Source organism: Saccostrea cucullata, unplaced genomic scaffold (genome assembly GCF_032062105.1).
Source record: "Saccostrea cucullata isolate Sc308-1 unplaced genomic scaffold, CSIRO_AGI_Scuc_v1 ctg4265, whole genome shotgun sequence".
NCBI classification, from domain to species: domain Eukaryota; kingdom Metazoa; phylum Mollusca; class Bivalvia; order Ostreida; family Ostreidae; genus Saccostrea; species Saccostrea cuccullata.
The window spans coordinates 150,389-174,065 of NW_026920667.1; the positions used below are offsets into that span (position 1 = coordinate 150,389).

Below are 23,677 nucleotides of genomic sequence, written 5' to 3' on the forward strand. Positions count from 1 at the left end.
ACTAAAATGGGGGTATACCTGTCCAAAAGACGGCTTTGTAAAACTGATCTGATCAATAATAATAAAATATGTGCCAAATCAATTATATAACTTTATCTATAATCCTACCCAATTGAAAAGAAAAATGGCATTATCTTAACATTTTAGAGCTTTTATAATTCTGAAAAATTCAGAGATTTTGTGATGCAGACTCAACTCCAATCTCCTGATTTATGTGTTGTGGTGTATAACTACAACATAAAATATTGTTCGTTAAATTTTGGCTTTCGAATTTTAGGGGTGTGTTCTCTGAAACATGTTGCAATGTATGAAAATAAGCTAATGAATACATGTCTTTTATGTTCTTTTTAGTTTGTTTATAATTTACTTGAAAACTACCTTAAACAATGCTTCTTATACGATCAGTCATATATGCATTATAGTTCAGATAAAGTTTGTGGGAATGAAGATGTTTGTGTGTAACTGACAATGTACATCAAATTTGAATGATAAAATAAGTTAAATATCTGAGAATATAGAGTTTGGGGTATGTTGAAGGTTTGTTAAATTGAATACATTAAAGATTTGTTACTGTTAAATTTTCAATTTATTCCGATAAAATTCCAATTTATTAATATTAGCATGTAAGGGTGAAATGTGTCCTAATGTATGACCTTAAATTTCGGTAAGAGCTATATCCCCTTTTTTGAATTAATTGAAAAATTAACTTCAAAAAACTTATCTGGTAAAAAGTTGTTTTTATTTGTCATTCTATTTTAAATGTTTTCATGCATACACAGTTCCACCACAGTATTTAATGATATTGATTTGAAATTTTATTCAATTGAAATTACTTCTCCTCAATGCAATCTTTGTTAATTCAGTACTGCTTAGTTAATGAATTTTTTAAAAGACTTTCTCCTGGGCAATCCTTTTTGACTATAAATTGCTTTAATATAATATAAGAGTATTATGTTCTTGATGGACATTTAAGGGTAGAGAATTAATTTGGTCCTATTAGGGAGTGAAATCCTTAATATTTCTATTCAAATGCCTATTTACAAGTTTTATTTATACAGCCCAATTTTTCCCTATCTAAAGTCATCGAAAATTCAATCTGAGCATGTTGTTTATTTCCTAACAATTTGTAAATTTTTAATTTCCTTTTTAGAGAACGAATATGAAGATTGAGTTAGTAATAAAACTTCTTACCCTTGAGACTCTCATACTCTGAGGTAATATAATTTTCTTCTTGCTTGTGACTAAACCCAGCATATCCAGTCTTAGACATAGGAATGATTGAATAACAGCTGCTTTACTCTAAGGTTTATGAAGCCAAATTTCTACAGCTCTGCTGTGTCTTGAGCCTTTGACAGCTCACAGTGAAATAGTCTGGTCCGATTTATAGAAAAAAATACTTCTAACGGCAAATAATTATTATTTGGTCCAGCATAGTTTTTTAACCTATTTTGAGTATGCTGAATCCGAAAAAATATGCTGGCCTTCATGAAAATGGCGTTAAATAGGTCAAAATGGCGATTCAAAATGGCGGACATCCAATTTTTCTAATTTTCTCTTAATGTCGCTCAAAACGGAGAAATATTGTGTGAATATCTCTCTGAGTGTACTACAAGTATAAAAATGATAATAGAGTGCTACCATTATTAGAAAATTTAGTCGTTTCTACACATAATTCGAATTTTCTCTGATTTTTTGTGTCTTGTTCTATATTCTGCTTTGTTCGGGATCTTACATTTTCATATATCCGTACAATGCAGTTTTGTATTTTTTCCTCTACATCTCACTATTTTACAACTGAATGATGGTGTGCAGCTGTAAGTTAAGAGTCAATATAGCGATTCAAGATGGCGGATATTCATTTTTTTTCTTCAAATTATTTCTTAATGTCGTTTATATAGGAGAAAGGATTTGTAAATATCTTGCTGAGCGTTGTACAACTATGTAAATTTCCAAAAGAACACTAATATCATCACTTTAATTTGGAAAATTGAGTCGTTTAAATTTGAAATGTGTTAATAAGCTCAAAATGGCCATTTAAAAATGACGTCATATTCACTCGAATGTTGTAAAATACTCAAACTGCTTAATTCTGATTCGTTTTGCAGAAAATGAATTACATTTTTTTAAATATATGTATATAGTATATTGATTAATCCATTAAATATGAACAAACAAAAAATACTAGAAAAGATTCATTTTTTCTGGAAATAGTTAAAACAAACTTGACTTAAGAGTTTCCAAATTTTCCCCCTCGTATTTGACCGTGTTCCAAAGCCTTTGAGCACCTGTCCACCTAAAATCACCCCTGAATCCTGTCATTCTCAACTCGCACTTCTACTTCAACATCCCTCGGTACACTATCAAAATAATATAACTGAAGAAATTCTTGTCCGATTTTATCGAACACTTTGTTCTAGCTTTTTAGCACTTATAAGAACTTAGTATTATCCCCTAACATCTTCTTTTCCAGATTTATTTGCTAAATATTTCAGTCTGTCTTCGGAATTGTGATATTGTCAACACTCATGTAAATTGGTGCCCCGTGTCAAGGATGACAACCCCATTGGCACGTTAAAGATCGTTTCTCTGGAGTTCGAAAAAGAGTAAGCTCAATGGGGGCCGCCAGAGAAACCAAAATCCTTCAAAAAACGATTATTTGAACTGATAGACCGCCGAAACATGGCTGCAAAATTGCCGACTCGGCGGTAAACAATATACAATCAATCAATAAACACTCAAGAAACAACACATTCATGTTCAAATGTTAAAAGTCTATTTTTTTCAAAAACATTATGCAAAATGAATTAGAGGTACTGTGAACAATTATCTCACTAAATGATACCCCCTGTCTCCCATATGATTATAATGACAGTGTCCATGTTTTCCTCTGGGAAACCCAAAATATGTGTCGGATCAAAAAGTAAAATAAGAGGTGCATGCACAATGGTAATATGTAATAAAGATTCTGTGAAAGTTTCATCAAATTTCATTCAGTGGTATGAGAGGAGTTGCGGATAAGAGATGGGTACCCCAAAGCGTAACAAACGGACGGACGTATATATACCGATTACTCTATACCCTCCCGCTTTTCAAGCGGGGTGTGGGGGGGGTATAAAAAAATCTCTGATATTCAAGACACGTAGCTCTTTATTTCGTGACCGCGTAAAGATTTGTTGTCTTTTAGGGTAGAAAGGTCATTCTATCAATAAGAAAATTCTCAAACTTTATCATCTGGAATCACATTGTGTGCATATTTTGGTGAGAAGAGTTGTATCATTATACAATTTAACAGCGCCTGCAGATTCCTCGTGATTCCTATCACTTACAAGCTTTCGTACCAATAGGCATAAGCCATTCTTGACTTCGATCTAGTCAACACTTCTCTTGACAACAAAATTTTCTTGAACACTCCAAAAACTTTACAAGGCAACTTGATCCACACTTCTTTGTTAGGGTAGTGTAAGGTTGTATCAAGAATCGAGGGGGATTAAACATAAACATTTTCTTCTTTCATATTTTGTAAATTTCAATTCTTTTAATTTATATGTATACACTGTTCAATACAAAAATTATCCGTTCACAACGTAAAATATTTGAGAATGCAGTTGAATTTTTGACTGGGAATAACAAAATGCAAATGTAAGGACACGGAATCAGAGCAGGACAATCAAGAAAAATTATGATTTACGTGTACTATACTGATAATTCTTAATAAATATGTTTATATTTGGATATTATAATATATTCGGATTTATATGATGTAACAATTACTAGCCCTCTAAATGGTCGTGGTCCATCATTTTAAAAATCATACTAAGTTATGTTGCACTAGACCCTCCACATGAACATAAACATTTATATTTTTTTTTCTACACTGGACTTTAAAAAATAGATCAAGAATTTCCAACAACTGATATGATTTAGCAACCCTCGAACTACAATGTTCACTCGCCTTAATGCTCGGGGAATACTGCTCTTGGGGTAGCTTAATTTTCATATTGTCCTCAAAACAGCAATAAGTACATGATATTATTAACTTTATATATGAAGAAGGATGGAGAGACAGATAGTAGGTAAAATGTCTTCGGAATTGTCAAAAACTTATCTTAATAATAGATTGAAGTAATTAAACAAAAATCCGTGTTATAAAAATCCTAAGTCATAAACAAAAATATCCTCCAACTTTCATTGCATTTGAACATTATTTTATGAATAAAAAAAAACAAATTGTAAATTTATTTTCTCGAATCAGAATTAAGCAGTTTGGGTATTTTACAAAATTCGAATGTATGAGACGTCATTTGAATTGCCATTTTGAGCTAATTAACACATTTCAAATTTAAACGACTAAATTTTCCGAATTTGAGTGATAATATCAGTGTTCTTTTGTCATTTTACATGGTTGCACTACGCTTAGTAAGATATTCACAAACCCTTTCTCCTGTGTAAACGACATTAAGAAATAATTTGAAAAAGAAATGAATATCCGCCATTTTGAATCGCCATTTTGACTTTTAACTTACAGCAGCATCATCATTCAGTTGTAGAATAGTGAGATGAAGAGGAAAAATACAAATTTGCAGTGTATGGATATTTTCAAATGTAAAATCCTGAACAAAGAAGAATATAGAACAATAGACAAAAAAGTCAGAGAAAATTCGAATTAAGTGTAGAAACGACTAAATTTTCTGAGTTAAACTAATAATATTAATATTCTATTATATTTTTTTTATAGTTTTATTACACTCAGTGCGATATTCACTCATTATTTCTCCGTTTTGAACGACATTAAGAGAAAATTAGAAAAATTGGATGTCCGCCATTTTGAATCGCCATTTTGACCTATTTAACGCATTTTCATGAAGACCAGCATATTTTTTCGGATTCAGCATACTCAAATTAGGTTAAAAAACTATGCTGGACCAAATAATAATTATTTGCCGTTAGAAGTTATTTCTAGCCTTCTTTTTAAAAAATCAGGACCAGACTAAAACAAAATGCTCACTTTTGAAAATGAGTCAGCAATTTCTGACTTTATAGTTGTGTTTTTTATACATTCATTGATGAGGTGGTCAACAACAGTTCCCATGGTTTCACCGTTGAGCATAATAATTTACAGACCCTCTCCCCCTTTTTTAAGAGGGAATGTTTCATAGAAAATTCATTGACCTCACCGTTCTATCGATTTATCGGGAAAAGAAGATGTTCAGTAAACATTTTAATTTTAGACTATATGCAAATGGACCTAAATCATCCAGAGTGATACGCTTTCACAAAGGATGAATATAATAAATACCTGAAAAGACTTAAGATATCCAAAATGGAGGGACATAGGGTTACTGAAATAAAATCACTTATCCGAGATCAGGCCCGTATAAATGGTGATGTAGTATGATTATATCAATGAAATATATGAATTTGTTCTTGAACAGGCCTGAGCTCTTTAATTTTAAGCTAAAATTGTTAAAATGTCTATTTTGTCCTCTTTCTGAAAATAATTACAAAATCCGACTAGTTTGTGACGTTATGAAAACTAATTTTGTCAATAAACTTCTTTGAAACTAAGATATGGTTCGTAAACTTATATTTCTCATACAATTTATACAATTCAGTACATTTCAAGACTTCAGGATTTAAAAATTTATCCAGATTTTTAAAATGCAAAAGTCGGATTGCGGAGCAGGTTTAAATTCATTAAGTTACAAACAGGAAATTAATTGATGTCTGTAGTCATAATCTCTGTAACATAAAAAAACAACATATAAATTCAATTTAAAAATTGTTGCAGTGATTCGTGTTCTAAATTATGTCTTAATATTTTGCTTCTTTTGAAAAGAATTCAACGTGAGAAGTCTTCACTAAAAACGACAAAAACGATGAGGTTTTAGAACGACATGGAGCAACTGATTACGACGAATTTTTTTTTTACTCAGGAAATATCCCGAAAAACTTTGTAAACTTTGAAGGAATGAAAAATGCATGTCACAAGTGAGTTGTGAATGTGCATACGAATAGTACAGGCATATTTGAGTGACAGAAACTCTGCACTACATATCTGATGAGGACAATTTGTGACATAACGGTTTAACTGTAAAATCTGAACAAAAACTTTTAAAATTTTGGAACATCAAGGACGGCATAGGTTCTTCAGAGTTCAATATACTGTGAAAGCAGAGTTATAAAATACAAGAAATATAAAATTTAAAATATGAAAATATACAACGAGACAAATTGTTTAAAAAAATGTCAAGTATTTAAGAAAGATTTTAATGAGAGTGTATGGAATAATACTGTGTGAAATGTACTGAAATAATATTTTTTAAAAGAAGTTCTTGGTGCTTTGTGTTGACGTTCCATTGCCTTTAAGTGTGCTTCGCGGCTACAAAAAATGTGGATTTTAAAATGAAGTAAACTGATATCAGCTAAATCGAATGGAATGAAACTTAACACACCAACAAAACAAATATTTTACATAATTCATGAGGCTTTTTTGAAAAAGTTTGTGGACGATGTCAATCTTTGTTATACAACTTTTCAGAAATTCAAAATAAGCTCAATATCATGTGTAAAGGTATTATTAAAAATACAACCCCTATACATTTCGACAGTAAACTTCAAGATCACTTATTAAAAACCTTTTTCCTAGCACTTGAAATTAATTTTTCTAACAATTGTTCTCGTTGAATAGTTTCTTTTACCACTTAGCTGTGCTTTAACAAAATCAGCAACTTGGAAGCGCCTATGTCATTCCATGACAGTCGAAATTTTTAAAGTTTTTGATAATTATTATTATTATTATTATTATTATTAAAGTTTGTTAAAGCGCTCAGTTTTACATATAGTACGCAATCAATGGCGCTGTACATACAATAGCATATATACATATGATAAAAAACAATGCATATGTTAAAATATCAAATAAAGTCTAAATGTTCACTGGCTGTTTAAATAAAATATACTAGTGTTCACAATTAAATGTTATTTAAAAGCACAGGTGTAGTAGAACGCCTTGAGATGTCGTTTAAAAATATAGTAATCAGTTATCATTCGAACGTTCGTTGGCAACTCATTCCAAATCGAAGGTCCAGCTACCGCGAAAGACCTAGAGGCAAAAGTTTTGCGTCTTACGGACGGGACGTTCAATGTTTTCGCTGCAGGATTTACGGATCGAATACCATATGATGATGTTCGTAAACTGAGCATTTCTTTAAGATACTGTGGGCTGTCACTGTCGTTAATGCACTTGAAGACAATGCATGCAAGTTTGAATTTAATGCGGTAGTGTACCGGTAGCCAGTGTAGTCGTTTGAGTGCTTCAGTAGAACTATCCGTAGACCTCAGCTTCAACACAAGCTTTGCAGCACGATTTTGCAACAACTGTAGTCTTTTAATGGTACACTCTGGCAATCCATACAAGACACTATTTGCATAATCTAAATGGCTAGTGACAAGGGACTGTACAAATTGTTTACACGAATCATCACTAAGATATTGGCGAATTTGTTTAATCAAGAACAAATTCAATGAAATTGTTTTGCATTTTTCACTGACAAATTTTTTGAAAGTTAAATTTTCGTCCAGATAACATCCAAGATATTTGATACAAGGAGATGAATTAACAACCGTATCCACTACATTAAGGGAAATGGAAGATGATAGAGATAACATCTGTTGACTGCCAAATAGTACAAATTCAGTTTTACTAGGGTTAAGTTTTAGTTTGTTCAGATTCATCCAGTCATTGATGGTAACCAACACTTTTTCTAAATTTGTTGTTACACGTTTCTCATCAGCGAAACTCTTCGGATTAAAACTGTCGTGTGCAGAGTGGTCATCTGCGTAACCTAATAATGAAACACCCGAATCTTTGATGTTATGTTGTAGCGTACTCGCGTACACGGTATATAACACAGGTCCGCATATGCTGCCTTGCGGTACCGAGAAGTTCAGACATCTAGGCTGTGATTTAGACGCGTTGATATGCACTTCGGCTTTCCTGAACGAAAGGTATGATTGAAACCAATGCAGAGCCACTTCAGATACTCCGAAAGTAGTTTCTAACACGTTGCTAAGTATGGCATGGTCGACTGTGTCGAATGCAGCAGAGAGATCCAATGCGACTAAGGCAGTAACTTCCTGTTTTTCCATTTTCCACAGAATGTCTGATGACAGTTTCTGGAGAGCTGTTTCGGTACTGAACCCTCTTCTATACGCACTTTGATAGCTAGGTAGCAATCTGTTTGATTCCAGATATTTCATAAATTGGTTCAGAGCACATTTTTCCACAATTTTTGATATAAAACTTAAATTACTTACAGGACGGTAGTTTTTCAAAATCACATCTAACCCACTTTTTTTCAACAGGGGTCGAACTATAGCAGTTTTCCATTCATTAGCGAATAAACCAGATGTTAGTGATTTATTAACTATGAAAACAATTGTTGGCAATATCACATCAGAAAATTGTTTTATTAATTTTGACGGGATTGGGTTAGTTGGGCAGGTAGTGGGCTTAGAACTTTTAATAACGCGTAAAACATCCTCATCTGAAACAGGATCAAAGGTATTAAACTCTTGTGTACATTTAAGTCCGAAGTTTGGGTCAAATTATTCAAAATCGTCTAAACTTTTGCGAATGGCTAAAATTTTATCCATAAAGAAGGAACTGAATTCCTCCGCCAGTGATGCATCGCTGGCGTTAGGCGGCATGGGATTGCAGTTTTTTCTGCCAATCAATCCAAATATTAATTTATACATTTTTGAAGAATCATTTCCACATTCGGCTATGTTTGAGTTAATATGCTGATACCTATTGTATCTGAGATTTTTCCTGTAGGCTCGTTTAGCACATCGGAAGGCGTGGTCATTATCCGGGGTCTTGTTTCCTCTCCATTTTCGTTCCGCTGACCTGCAACGTGTTTTAAGGAGACGCGATTCTTCTGTAAACCATGGTAGGGAAGGTCGAATAGTAACAATTTTCTCTTTTTCCGGAGCGTGTTTATCTAAAATATTTCTGAGTTCTGAATTGTTAAACTTTGCTGTATCTTCTAAATTTTCATATTTGATGGCACTTTCGTTGAATTGGATTAGATCTGCCTGAAATTGCGTTTCATCTATGTCCTTTAGTTTTCTGATTTTATGAGATAAATCGTTTTGTCACAGACTGTCTTCGTCCAAAACAGAATATCTGTCACTCAAATATACCACCTGTACCATTTATTACATGTAACACATGCGCGACTTATTGTGACATAACTTTGTATTCTTTCACATTTTTCAGAGTTAATTTAGGGTTTTTTTCCAAATTAATAAGAACTTCGATCAAAATTGGTTCGTTGTAATTTTTTAACTCATTTCAAATAGATTTTCCAATAAATAAATCAAGAATTACCATATCATGTAATATTTATGAGTCATGCAGTTTATTTTATAAAGTTTGTCAGGGAAGGTTTAAACATTAATACCATATAATTATTCCTGTCTAAATATACATTCAGATAAATGAGATTGTTTTATAATAGTTCTTGTGTGTGATTTAGCTGAGTTTAGAAATATCAGATTTTTGTATGGAGGTTAACATATTAGAAAATTAATGGTATTAATTTATAACTGTTAGTTTTAAAATTTTCTCATCAATCGAATCATTTTGTTTTCTCATTATATTTTATGAAGTTTATTTTACAGAGTATTAGTTCAATTCAATTCCCATGTGAGAGACTTGGATATCATAAGCCTTGTAAATCTTCACAAGTTCCAAAAATATAAAAGGACACCCCCCCCCTTGCACTGTCGCCAAAAAAAAAAATGCAAGCATATTGTTCTGCTTTGAGGCTATGTTTTTTCGGCATTGTATTTATAATTTCTGACGGCATTAACATGTATAAATAAAACCTGACCATGAACTTACCCAGATTTTTTTTTATCAATCAGTCAAATCAAATACTATCATATTATGTGCATAATAATATTAATGCATTATTTGATGGCAAGTTACAAAAAATATCATTTCGAACTGGTAACTGAGTCCGATATTGCACCATTGCATCTTCCTGTAGTCGAAAAGGTCCGAGAAATTGCGAATGTGTTAGTTGTTCAGAGTCGGTAGATTACAAAACATATTCTATATTTTTCATATACGTACTTGTTACATAAGGGAGAATCCCCGTGGGGATCCGGGTTAGAATAGGTCCTCAGTATCACCTTGCTTGTCGTAAAAGGCGACTAAATGGGGCGGTCCTTCGGATGAAACCGTATAAACCGAGGCCCCGTGTCACAGCAGGTGTGGCACGATAAAGATCCCTCTCTGCTCAATGGCCCTGAGTGCCGAGCATAGGCCTAAATTTGCAGCCCTTCACCGGCAATGGTGACGTCTCCATATCAGTGAAATATTCTGGAGAGGGACGTTAAATAGTATACAATCATAAGGGAGAGCTTTGCCCTTCAGGCCCATGCCATTTTGGCATTTCTCCTTCTACGTTTATGTTATTGCGCTATCTATTTTTCTAGTAGAACATTATAGGTTTTGACAATCTATGTTTAATATACTGTTGATATAATGATTATTAAAATACACTTATATTTTGTAAAAGATTATTTTTCTTTTATAAAATATGTTCCTTGAACACAACCACTGACAAAAAAAATTGTAATTTCAAACAAAACATCAGGTATCAAACATCTTTTACATCAGGTTCATCTAAAATTTTCTCAAACATAATTTTTATGTCATGCAGCAATTTAAAACACCTATGTTCAAATAGCTAGATGTTAGCTTATTACAAAATTGACAAAATTTTGCGAACAATTTTCATCGATGAACCGATATTAAAAAAGTCGATTAACAATCATTGTTAAGGATCTTCTCTGTCATAATTTATTTAAGTTCTATTTTGCATGTATTTTACTAAAATTAAGAGCTCACCAGAATGTCTGCACACAGTAATACGCCAAAAGGTATTTTTTTTCTGTTCACCATAGTGTTTTGATAACCAGTTTTGAAAAATTTCCTTTTTTCTTCACTAGAGTTGTTTTCAAACACCATTTAAATACTGGTGTCTTTTAGTATTTCGCAACTTGCTTTAGGTAACTTTTTTTCTGATACATGAACATTACAAGTAAACTAAATGATTTCACAAAGTACAGAAGTCTGACCAAAGGATACTACCTAAAAGAACGAGGAGATCCTTATCAATGTTACTCTGTCTAGTCTTATAGTCCAATATTCGAAATGCTTGAAATTTACGAAAAAATGGTTTTTGAAAATCCTCAAATATCCTGGAGAAGAATTTCTGTACTAGGTCGAGTAGTTACATGTCTCTAAATGTCAATGACGTTCATATCTCGCAGGATTAGTGCGCAATTACATCCCCTCCACTCTAACCCCAACACCCTCACTCGAAAATGGACCTTAACACATCTCCTAAAATAAAATATGGTGTCGGGAAAATTCTTCTCTTTTTGGGAGGCTATCTTAATTTCTCATTAATGTAGATTACATTCCCCCCTTTAAAAGTAGTTAAACATCCTTTTAAACGGAAAATAATAATATGCGGCAGACATAAATTTTGTTACATCACACTTGAATAGGATTTATAAATACAAAATGAATATAACTGGATTTTGTGCTTTTAACCTCTTTTCTCTCATTATGTTTGGTGAGGACATTAGCAAATTAAAAACAAAGACGGCATGGATGGATTTGACTTTATGTCATTTATTTTTTAATCATATAATTCAACATTTAATACCTTTTCTCTAGTTAAAACGAAGAGTAACAATAAGTACATCATGTGTAGTGGATCCTTTACTACTCAGATGTCTAAATAAGAATGTAACATTAATTGTACGACCTCGAGGTTATGTATCTGCTTGAGATACAAACACAAATAGAAGATCTCTGTCTGTGTTTTCTGCAAAGTGATTTTAAAAGAGATAGCAGATAAAATCTTAAGAACAAGTATTATTATTTCCAAAAAAATATATAAAAGTTTCAAATATAAATAACAATTAAAATAAAGATCGTTAACAAATATTCAAGTTCATAATCAATAACACAAATGATACTATCACGTGACACCTCATCAATCATAAATTAACAGACGTGGGTAATTAATATATATGTGTAGAAATCTCAAACAGCTTATCATCCTGGTGGTGCGCACCATGTAACCGCTAGAGCGACGAAGAAAACCGTTAAAATGGAACCAGTAGCTATTCCTAAGGTGATCAGTTTATACTTTGTTATACAAACCTTAATTCTATTTCAGACATGCTACTCTCAGTGCTTTGATCCCAAAACTTTAATCGTTAGCAATTATGAAAATTCCTCAGTACCCGGTTTTAACCTTTTAACCAATGCTGACATTGGACTATGTAAGTTGGTTTGCAGCAAGTTTGAGTTGTGTCGCTCAGTGGATTGGATACGTGAAAAAAAGATATGCCGACTAAACACGAGATTCGCAATCAAAAAAGTCAGTAGCCTCATGACCGGAGGCAGCATCATGCATGTTGACAGGGAAAATTTTCCGAAGGTAAGCAATGTATCAGATATGAAAATAATTAGAAAAAAGCAATTCGATCAAATATTGAATCAGAAATCACACTAAACTGAATGACTTTTAGCACCTGGCGGCCGATTGTCCAAAACATGCCTGTACCGAGGATGCAATCTGTCTTAGGGGGAACTGTGTACCTGTTTTAAAAGGTAACATATAAAATGCTTCACACATTTCTATCAAAGATGATTACAACAGTAGGTTCAAATAACATTTTATTGGATTTTATTCATTAGAGTTAACGGCATCGCGTCAAATCTATTATTTTTAACAAAGGTAATGATATTCATTCCTTAAGCACCCAGAGTCCTTGAATAAAACCTTAAAATCCGAGTTTTCCTTCATGAAAGGTATTGATGCGAAGCAGTTCCCTCACTTCTACCACTGCCGTAAGAAACATCCTTAAGTCAAAAGTTGTGGTTTTCAACCAGGAGCCATCTATCCATGAGTGAAAAGTTCTCAAATGAGACGTTTAAACATTTAATCTATCAATTTTTGATGCTCTTTTAATAAACACCTTTCTGCGTGTCAGTGACGATTACTGCACATACTTTTTTTTCTTATTAGATCTGATCAAAATTTGTCCATTGTCTGTCGTTGTCGTTGTCGCAAATTTTTCACATTTTCACCTTTTTCTCAAGAGCCAATTTCAACAAAATTTGCCACAAAATAATTATCCTTGGGTGAAGTGATTCGATTTTGTTGACGAGAAGGGTCAAGCCTTATTCCAAGGGGAGATAATTATGAATTAGTAATTAGAAAAATTTATGGTATCCTTTAAAATTCTTCTTCTCAAGAACCAGTGGGCAAAGAAAGATGAAACTTATGTGGAAGCAATTTCTTGTAGTGAAGATTCATGTTTGTTCAATTCATGAACTCCTGGGGTAGGGAGAGGCCACAATATGGTATCAAATTTTAACAAAGAAATGCATTGGGAAAACTATTCCAAAAAAATCTTCTCAAGAACTACTGGGCCAGAAAAGATGCAACTGAAGTAGAAGCATCCTCTGGTCTCTTCAAATTATGACCCCTGGATGTGGGGTTTTAAAGTTTAAAATAGAAATATAGGGTGTGAGAGTTTTTAAAAATCTTTTTTCTCAAGAAATACTGGGCAGGAAAGTAGAAACTCATATAGAAGCATCATCTTGTGGTGAAGATTCATTTTTAGCTCACCTGAGCCAAAGGCTCGAGTGAGCTTTTCTGATCACATTTTGTCCGGCGTCCGTCTCTCCGTCTGTCTGTCCGTCCGTCCGTCTGTCCGTATGTCCCTCTGTCTGTCTGTCCCTCTGTCTGTCTGTCCGTAAACTTTTCATATTTTCGACTTCTTCTCAAGAACCTCTAAGCCAATTTCAACCAAACTTGCAACAAAGCTTCCTCGGGTCTAGGGAATTCAAGTTTATTCAAATAAGGGGCCACACCCTCATTCAACAGGAGATAATTGAGAATTAGTGAAAATTTGGTGGTATGTTTTAAAACTCTTCTTCTCAAGAACTACTGTGCCAGGAAAGATAAAACTTATAGGGAAATATCCTCAGGTATTGTAAATTCAAAAATATTCAAATCATGACCCCGGGGGTAGGGCGGGGCAACAATTGACGACCAAATTTTTATATAGAAATATATAGGAAAATTCTTTTAAAATCTTCTGCTCAAGAACAGAGACGCCATAATTGCTCATATTTATATGGAAGCATTCTCAAGTTTGTTCAAATCATGACCCCGGGGGTAGGGGGTGCATAATGGCCGACCAAAGTTTTATATAGAAATATATAGGAAAACTCTTTAAAAATCTTCTCAAGAATAGCAAAGCCATAATTGCTCATATTTATATGGATGCATCCTCAGGTAGTGTAAATTCAAGTTTGTTCAAATTATGACCCCGGGGGTAGGGCGGGGCCTAACTTTTGAATCTAAACTTTTCAATAGTAAACTGATTTCTTCTTTTTCCTAGCCATTCAAATTATTACCCCCGATGGAAGGATATAATATTAATACAAAATGGTATTAAAGTTTAACATAAGAATGCATGGGAAAAATCTTTAAAAGTCTTCTTTTCAAGAACCACTGGGACAGGAAAGATGAAACTCATGTAGAAGCGTCCTCTGGTATTGAAGATTCAAGTTTGTTCAAAATTCTTTAAATTAATAGACTTGGAACACTGTAGATCTTTGGCTGGCTAGTCTGAGAAAAAAGAGAATTGGTAAATAAATTAAATTCAGAGAGTTTTAGTTTGGCTCACTGCGGGTGTGACCTGTCAACAGAGATTCTTGCTCCTCCCATGCACCGAAACTTTCAGGGGTCCGTTTTTCTTTTAGACCGATCATTCTGTATTTTGATACTGATACTGAGTAATTCTGTTTATAAATATTATGAATTATGAAGTCTTCCACAATATGTATATGGGGAGATATGCTAAGTTTTTGGTACATACTCATTCTATCCATGCAAAATTGATATCAAATAAAACGTGTGAAAAGAAAATTTGTCCAATCCATCAAAATCTGTTTTTATTTAATTCAAATGTACACTAAAAATAGGTCATATTTTTTTCGTGTATAACTTAATTTAATAAAAGGTATGCCTTAATACTTTGGCAAGGAAAATCAAACTCGATCGACAGATTCGTCGATGTAATGCAGTCGTTAACCTTCAATCCCTCTAGTCAGCAATGAACCTGTCCGTCTAGTGCCCAATAGTATAATTTGGTCAAATATTTATTGTTCATGTGGGGTGCTGTATAATAAATGCATATAGTTCAACTTTCAGAATAAACTAAAAGTTACTAGACATCGCGATCGCAGTATTTGCCGAGTTTATAATAGGTACCTAATTCCTAGGTCTTTGAAGTTATTGTTCTAAGTATTTTCAATATTGTGGTATATAATGTTACTAATAAGAATCCGGCATAATAGCCACTCTTCACACACAGATACATGTACACTGCATTTTGTCAATCACCAGATGGCATATTACGCCGAGTAATAGTAAACAAATCATAGGTAGCGCTTTGTTGAAGTTTCCGCTGTCGATAGGTAGAGCCTTAAGGAAGTTTCCGATAGCGATAAAAATTGCGTTAAAAATTGGTTACGTGCCATAAAGCGATAGGCGGAAACGCTAACCGCCGCTTAAATACCCAATTTTATGTTATTGCCCCCAAAATCTACCCGATTCAAGATCAATAATTTACCGCCTGTCAATCATTGAAAAACAAAAGCTTCTAATTTGATTGACAGATCAGCTATCTGTGTTACCTGATAATCTGAGTTTGTATGTTTTGAAGGCAATTACATTGTCGCACGCCAAACACTTTCATGTACCCACCTTGTATACACGCTGGTTAGATAAACTCCAATATGTTTGAATTTTATTTTTAAAAAAATAATTAAAAGTAGATTATAAAAACATAAAAAAAAGTTATATCGTCCACGATACCTGTAGAAAAAAGACCGTTCACAGAAAATCCCCTTTATTTGCCGTAATTGGACGTCCAACGATTAAAATTATTTTTTACAGAATTGTTATGTAAGAAATATTTTGCAATAGTTAACGCCATAGTTTTAAAAGGATGTTTTATTTTGTAAAATGGCTACAATCTTCACGATGTAGTTCTGTAATTTATGCAAAAATTAATAATTGAATTTCCTCTAGCGTCTGTCTATATTCGTAATGAAAAGGTGAAGATAGATCTAGTTAATAGTGATCGATTCTGAAAAGAGATCTTTCTTACAATAAAATTTTGTTAACAAACGGACAATCGAAAAAATTGTATATTTTGGACATCATTGTTGACCCCCCAAAAAAACCTTTTCCGATCCCGATCGAAATGTTCACATGCACGACGGATAAATGGAATAATTATTTTTTTTTTTATTTCAATATTCAGACTTTTTAATCATGGTGATTTCTTTTATTGAAGATAAAAGAATAAATAGATATTATTGCTTCGTAGTTTTACTCGTGATTTTTCTTTAATTTAACGAAAACAATTTTTAAAACGATATATATCTCTGTATTTCTTTTTCCCCTCAAAATATTACGATGAATGCGTTTAGTTTAAAAAAAAAATTCATATTATAATAATTTGTTTACGTAGTTTCACTCAAAACTAAACACAAAACACGTAATGTTTACCCTGATTACTAAAAGAGACTTCCTGTGTAATGGTATTTGTATATAGATCTTTGCAATCTATGGTATTGAGGGTATCCAGGTAAATAACACCACTGTTACTCCTACCACTCCCCCTCCTCAGGTACTAGTAACCATACGTTAAAAAATTAGGTCTATAAAAAGTCAATGACTGATTATTTTACCTTCATGATTCTATAAACATGATTATAAGTAAAACAATTGAAAAATGCAAATTTAAAATAAATAAACAAGAAATAAAAATATTAATAAAAAGAATTTATCCAGTTTCATCTTAAAGAAACATCTTATATATGAATAGGTTTTCTGAAGATAAAACACCCAACCCCACACGCCGGATAATATTTATTTTTAACTATATCCCTAAAATTTATAGACATTTAAATTTTGGAAAAAAATTAAATATGGGTCTGCAATAGAAATGTATATAGAAAAACATCCTTATTCATAATCAATTAGTTATTAAAAATCAATTGTACGTATATTTTATTTGCAAATGAATTTTTTATTTGAAACTATTAAATTGTATTTTCAAAGCAATTAACCCCATTCTTGACCTTACACTGAACTTGTTAGTATTTCATTTCCTTGGTGTTTCTTAGTCTTAGTTAATGCTATCAAATTGTCTTTAACGAAACGCAGCTCTCCAGACAGGCTGTAATTACAATTTTTTCCTTCGTAAAAATCTATAAGAAGATTTAGAGCTAATTTGTTAATGAGTTAACTTGTATTAAAGAATTAAAGCTCTTGTTTTCATAATACATGTTTTGACATTCCACTCCATATTTATTTATCAAATTAATCAAGGTAAGTTAGTGCAGAAGACAATGAAAATATACTTAGATGATTATAGAGTGAAAAATCAGTTCAAGAATGAAATACTCTAGCTATTCATCAAGGAGTTTTGAAACGAAAATGCAGAAAAATCAGGGGGTTTCTGCAATCATTAATGAATGAATGCAATCAATTTCCTTTACACACATAGGCGTATATTTTTTTAACTCTTAAGACATTCTGTTATTAAAATTCTTTTTCCTGTGTAGGAAAATCTTAGGAAAAAAAATTTAGAGCTAAGATGATAATGTGGTTACATGTGTTAAAGAACGTAGGCCTTTGTTATGTAATACATTTGTGCGTTTTGAGAGTTTTCATTAGTTTCAAAGGGACAGAGTAAAGTTTGGTGCGATTTTGATGTAGATCTAACAGTTGGTTATCAACAACTGACAAGCAAGTTGATGAAACAAAAATATCTGCTGTCTTGTTCAAAGTCATCATTTCGTACGGTCTATGCTCGATACAATGAACTTGTCAGCGAATATAGTTTATCATTGAGTCAAATACTGACTGACGTTTTTCATACCAATTGTTAATCAATTATTATCCACTGAATTGATGGTGACAAGGAGCACACGTCGGATGTGATCGGTCGGCAGGGGGGATCCTCACTCCTCCGTACCACCTGATCCCGTCTCTAATATTTAAGAGGTCCTTGGCAGCTCGCTTCCAATTTAAGTTTTGTTTTATGGACTTTGATATTGAATACTGTGCGTTCCATATCCTTCATTGAAAAACCGATGCCCGCTTGCGTCTCTGTGTATGATTAAAAACCCCCATCACATTAACATTGTTATAATGTAAAAAGATTTCCAACAGTATCGACATTGTCATTATCATAGGAAATAGTTGTTCCAAGTTTTCTTATCCAAAATTCTTCTTGTTGTATACGGAAAGGTATTCTCAGTGAGGGACTATTGATATATGGTGGCAATACATATTCTTTCTAGAATTCAAACTTTGAGTGACAAAATAGAATGATCATAAGAATTAACATTCTTGTATAAAACCTGTTGGTCCCCATTTTTATTTGAAATCTATGACCTGATATTCATTTATATGCTCTTCCATTGCTTTTTTCAAAAATCAACACGTTCTTACAAATTACATTCTCTTCTGTAAACAACACTAGAAGATTTTCAATTCAGCTTTTCCAAAGTCTTGTATGTTGTACAAACAGTTGAATGAACAGATTGACTGATAAATGATTTTTTTCTTTACATTCAATAGAAAAAATATACAGTGACTGTTCAGAGATTTTAAAAAGAAACCCCAGTAGGAAAGGACAAGATGGCGTGTGTGTTATTTACCCTGACACTCGAAGAGAGGTCTATTGTGACATGACGACAGAAGAAGGAGGATGGACGGTGAGTAGTGTGTTTTATTGTCAATGTTATACATCGACAACACTTGGAGAGAGGTCTACTGTGACATGACGACAGATGGAGGAGGGTGGACGGTGAGTAGTGTGTTTTATTTTCATTGTTAAACATCGACGACACCTGTCTACTGTCTACTGTGACATGACGACGAATTGGCGGGGGTGAATAGTCAGTAGTGTTTAACTTTTTAATGGTTAATGGTTTAATGGTTATTGAATAAACCTTAAAATTTCTTTTTATTAGCTATTTCAACTTCAATTGTATAAAATTCTTTGGCAATTTCAGATGTAAGGGCTTTTCATGAAAATAAATTAAACAAAATATTATCATGATGGCAGTAGGCCTATTTTCTGAGTGTGACGAGGTCTACATGCCTGAGCATGTAAATAAATAATTTCATCCGAAACGCCACCTTTAATCTTGAATAAAGCATAAACCAGACTTTGAGGGGCAGACACAAACATGACAATAAAGGGCAGTTTTAGTGTGATTCAGAGATCTACGGTACTCAGTGCAATAGAACAAACCTCCCACAAGTTTCTGTTTTAGGTCTGTTTCTTTAACCGTTTTACACAATGATAATCATTGATGTGCAAGCACTTCTGCATTACCAAGTTTTGTCACTTAGTTCATTTGTATAAAATGATTAATAGTGACTCTTCTAGCTTGGAACTTTTCAGAACACATAGTGATCGGAGTTTATTTTTAAAGAAAACAAACTAAAAAATACCAATCGCTGTTTACAGGTCATTCAGAAACGACAGGATGGTGACGTCGATTTTTACAGGACATGGATTGAGTATAAAGAAGGATTTGGGAATGCCACGAAGAATTATTGGATAGGTAGGAAATATTAGTTTCATAGGTTTTAGTGACAGGGTTCGGAACGATACCTAGCTAGTAATGTGCATCACCGGTTGACTGATATGTATGATCCGGTAATATAAATCTGAAAACAGGGGGGATGACACAATCCATACGTAAGCAAAGGATACAAATCAAGAACCACGATATGTATAATATTTTATAGACATTTTAGAACCGATAAAGTCCATTTATATTATATGATAGACAGACAGTTGTTTTGCAATAGAATTCGGTGAAAAAAAAACATAAAATAAAAATGAAAAATATGGAAGTTTTCAGGTTTGTTAATTTTCGAATATACAAAACATTTTTCAAAGGAAATGATGCAATCTACACCTTAACAAAGGATAAAAACCAAGAACTCCGAATTGATCTCCAGAGGCATAACGGAAACAAGGCCTACGCTGTGTATTCTACATTTTACATCGGAGATGAAGACAATAAATATAGACTGACAGTGGCAGGATACAGCGGAACAGCGGGTTAGTAATTTGATTTGTCATTGTTCAAGACATGATGTAGTAACAATATCGACAGAATTACTTTTTTATAGATTAATTAAAAAAAAACCTTTATACCCGGCATATAATAGAATACTTTCTGCTTTACTAAATATTCATTATTATTAATACTCAAGAAATCGTGTCGATATCGAATAATTTTTGTCATAACTTTTGTGGCCGTATTTTTTTTGCAATACTTGTAAGCATGGACTTTCATATCATAAGCTGGCCTTACCGTCGATATCATTTCGATATCGCATCACGATTATTAAAAAATATAATGATTTTCTAATTTTTACCCTACAATAAATCCTTACTCTTAATATAACATAATGCAACAACAGTTACTCACCTATGTTTGTCATTTTACATTATTATTCGTGCCAATATAAATCTATACCGACTCTTGCCTTGTATAATTAGGTCTTTCCTTGTCCCATGCAAAGACCTCTTGAAATGCTAGTGTTTATTATCAATTTTCGGTTATGGCCTTTTGAACCGAAAGACTTATCGAAAAGCAATTTAATTCTTGACTCTTAATATCAAAAGTTATTTTGAAAAATTACCCAATGAGTATGACTTATGACCCCTTTCGGAGTCCTCGCCCCATATACGAAAAACCTTGTTATCACTACTCCATTGTAAACCGCAGAGGTACAAAACCTTCATTAAAGTCTTTAACGAATCAAGTTCTTGTGTCATTGATCATTACAAAAGATTTTTTTGACCCCTTTTAATGAGTTATTGCCCCTGGAAATTTTTGAATTTTACGAAAAATTGAAAAATCAAAATGTGAAATCATGGAGACATGGGACCAACTGCATAAGATTCATTGACCTTTGATCCTGCAATTAATTTAAAGGTCAAAGGATAAGATCATTCTAAAAACTGAGAAATTGAAATCCTGTTATATCTCTAATGTCTTTCTAACATTTCGAATTCATTCTTGTCCTCTAAGATTGAACCTTTTAAAAGTTATAACCCCTTGTGTGAAAAAAATGTTATCGCTACTCCTTTGCAATCGTAGACCACAGAAATATGAAACCTTCACTAGTGTCTTGAAGGCAGAGGTTTTACGCGCCGACTTCAAAAATGCATAGTCTGGGTATCCCTGTCAATCAAGTGCATGAACGTCTATCATTGGATGCTAGAACTAGATTTGCATTAACTTTCTGGTCCCTGTACACCTTGTTTTGCACTCTTGGAGACCTTCAAATTAACTTTTGATCCTCTGATGTTTACCGAACGTGATATAAAGAAACTGTATCACTATGAAAATTTGTAGCTTGATAGTATATGAATTAAATATATCTTTAGTACATGTATTTTAAAAGGATTGTAATATAATACATATTTTAAAAATTAAACTTTGGTACAATTTTTTTCCGAATGAAATCTTGATTTTTGACTTTAATATTAGAATACAGTAAATCTAAAGTAAACATGACTGTTAGTGATTAAGTTTAGAACAGCAGAGGAAGAAACAATACATAATTTAATTTGGCAATGTCCTGTTGTAAACCAATTTCTAGATGGTTTTGTTTGACAGTGTCACCAAAATCGTATTGTCATTGTATTAATTCTAGATTGTAAAATTTTTATATTTAATCTGTATATGTTGCTGATGTCAATGAAGTAATATATTTACAGAGTTTGTTGTCAATACCTCAGCTTCTCTATTCATGGTTTTCTGAATGAATGAAAACGGCGCTCCATACGTTCAGATTAACATCAATGAACCATGCCTTAAAACTAGTTTTGCTACCTATATTATTTATCACCCACTTTCTTATATAACATCATCTCTTTTTCCCTCTTTCACTCTCTATCTCTCAATGAATGCTGCGATGAAAATTGTGATTATTTAATGTACTTTGTATTATAGCATTGTGGTAGACTGCTAGCCCCCCCCCCCCCCAAGGCATTACACCTGTACAAAATAAGCCCTTTCCTCACCCGTAATTTACCACCCGTTAAAAAACCTCTGCCTTAAAGGGGCTTTATGTACAATTTTTTTGTTTCAGTTTAAATGATCTGATTACCCTTTATATGATTCATCACCATTTAACGTCTTTGCTCTAAAGATTAAACCTTATAACTTTAGAACTATATGTCGTAGGGGCATTGGGTTAATTGCAATGTGACCCTTGTTCGTTGACCTTAAATATTTCATCAAGGTCAAAGTCATTTTCAATTTAAAAAAAAAAAAAAAGATTCATTCTTTTTAAACTTTTTAGTCGCTTCTTGTTTCTTTAAATGAACTTTTATTTTAAAATCTTCAATATGAAAGAAAATTAAAATTCGAAGAAAGGGAACAGACCTCTTATTGTTCTGTGAAGAATAAGTTTACTAGTTATTTTATAACTTTTTAAAAATATTTATATCAGAATCAATATCGATATGATATATATGGTATTTGCAGGTATATTTGCTAAAATACCATTTATATACGTGCATTATCAATTTCGATAAAGATAACAGAAAATGACTCATTAAACTGTATATAACATAACACTGATGACCTGGACTCTGATGACTATAATGGCCGTAACTGTAACATTACGTTATTCAAAATTAATAGACTTGTTTTTCATAATGTTTTTCATTTAAATGTTCTAGGAGACAGTTTGGCTCATCACAATGGTATGAAATTTACTACTAAAGACCAGGACAATGATGGGGGCGTTGGTAACTGTGCTATAAGATGGCACGGGGCCTGGTGGTACAAATACTGTCACATCGCCAACCTTAACGGACAGTATGCACAGTCCACATCGTCTGGTTATGAATACATGGTATGGAGAAAATGGAAAGACTCTGAGGCATTAAAACGGTCTCAGATGATGATCAGGTCAAAATAAGTTGAAGTATGAACAGACCTTTGACATTTATACTGATATTGATTCTTTCAATAAATACACAAATGTGAGCATTTTTGCATTATTTATTTCTTACTCAGTATCTAGAATCATTATTATTTGTCGCCTAAAAATTATAAGGTTCTGTGTGTCAAACTGGTCAAAAATAAGTCATGCACATCGGCTTGCGCAGATCTACCAATGAAATTATTTTGTTTCTTTAAACAAAAGCACTTACCATGGCCTTTAACTCGACATTTAGATACTAGTATATAGACGACGTATTGTCAATTAACAATGGTACTTTGTTTTCTTATGTCGGTACGATATATCCCAGTGACCTTGAGATAGAGGATACCACAGAGTCCAACACATCCGTTTCATTTTTAGATATTTTACTTGAAAAATATGAGACTTGATAACCAAGCTTATTGCAAGTCAAACGTCGCAATATTTGATCTTTCCCATTTATGTTGTAAAATTTCCCATTTGTATTGTATATCTTTTTTTTTTTATTTTTTTTTTAATTA

At 32.8% G+C, this 23,677-nt stretch overlaps 1 protein-coding gene across 1 annotated transcript in view; it reads left to right on the forward strand.

Annotated features, from left to right (window-relative positions):
* Window positions 1-23,150, forward strand: part of LOC134255093 (fibrinogen C domain-containing protein 1-B-like) — a 38,520-nt gene extending 15,370 nt beyond the window's left edge. Inside the window, exons 2-5 of the mRNA XM_062737609.1 lie at window positions 18,768-18,904; window positions 19,666-19,762; window positions 20,104-20,268; window positions 22,909-23,150. Of these exons, the coding sequence (XP_062593593.1) occupies window positions 18,768-18,904; window positions 19,666-19,762; window positions 20,104-20,268; window positions 22,909-23,150 (641 nt within the window). The remainder of the gene's footprint in view (window positions 1-18,767; window positions 18,905-19,665; window positions 19,763-20,103; window positions 20,269-22,908) is intronic.
* Window positions 23,151-23,677: the final 527 nt, after the last annotated feature.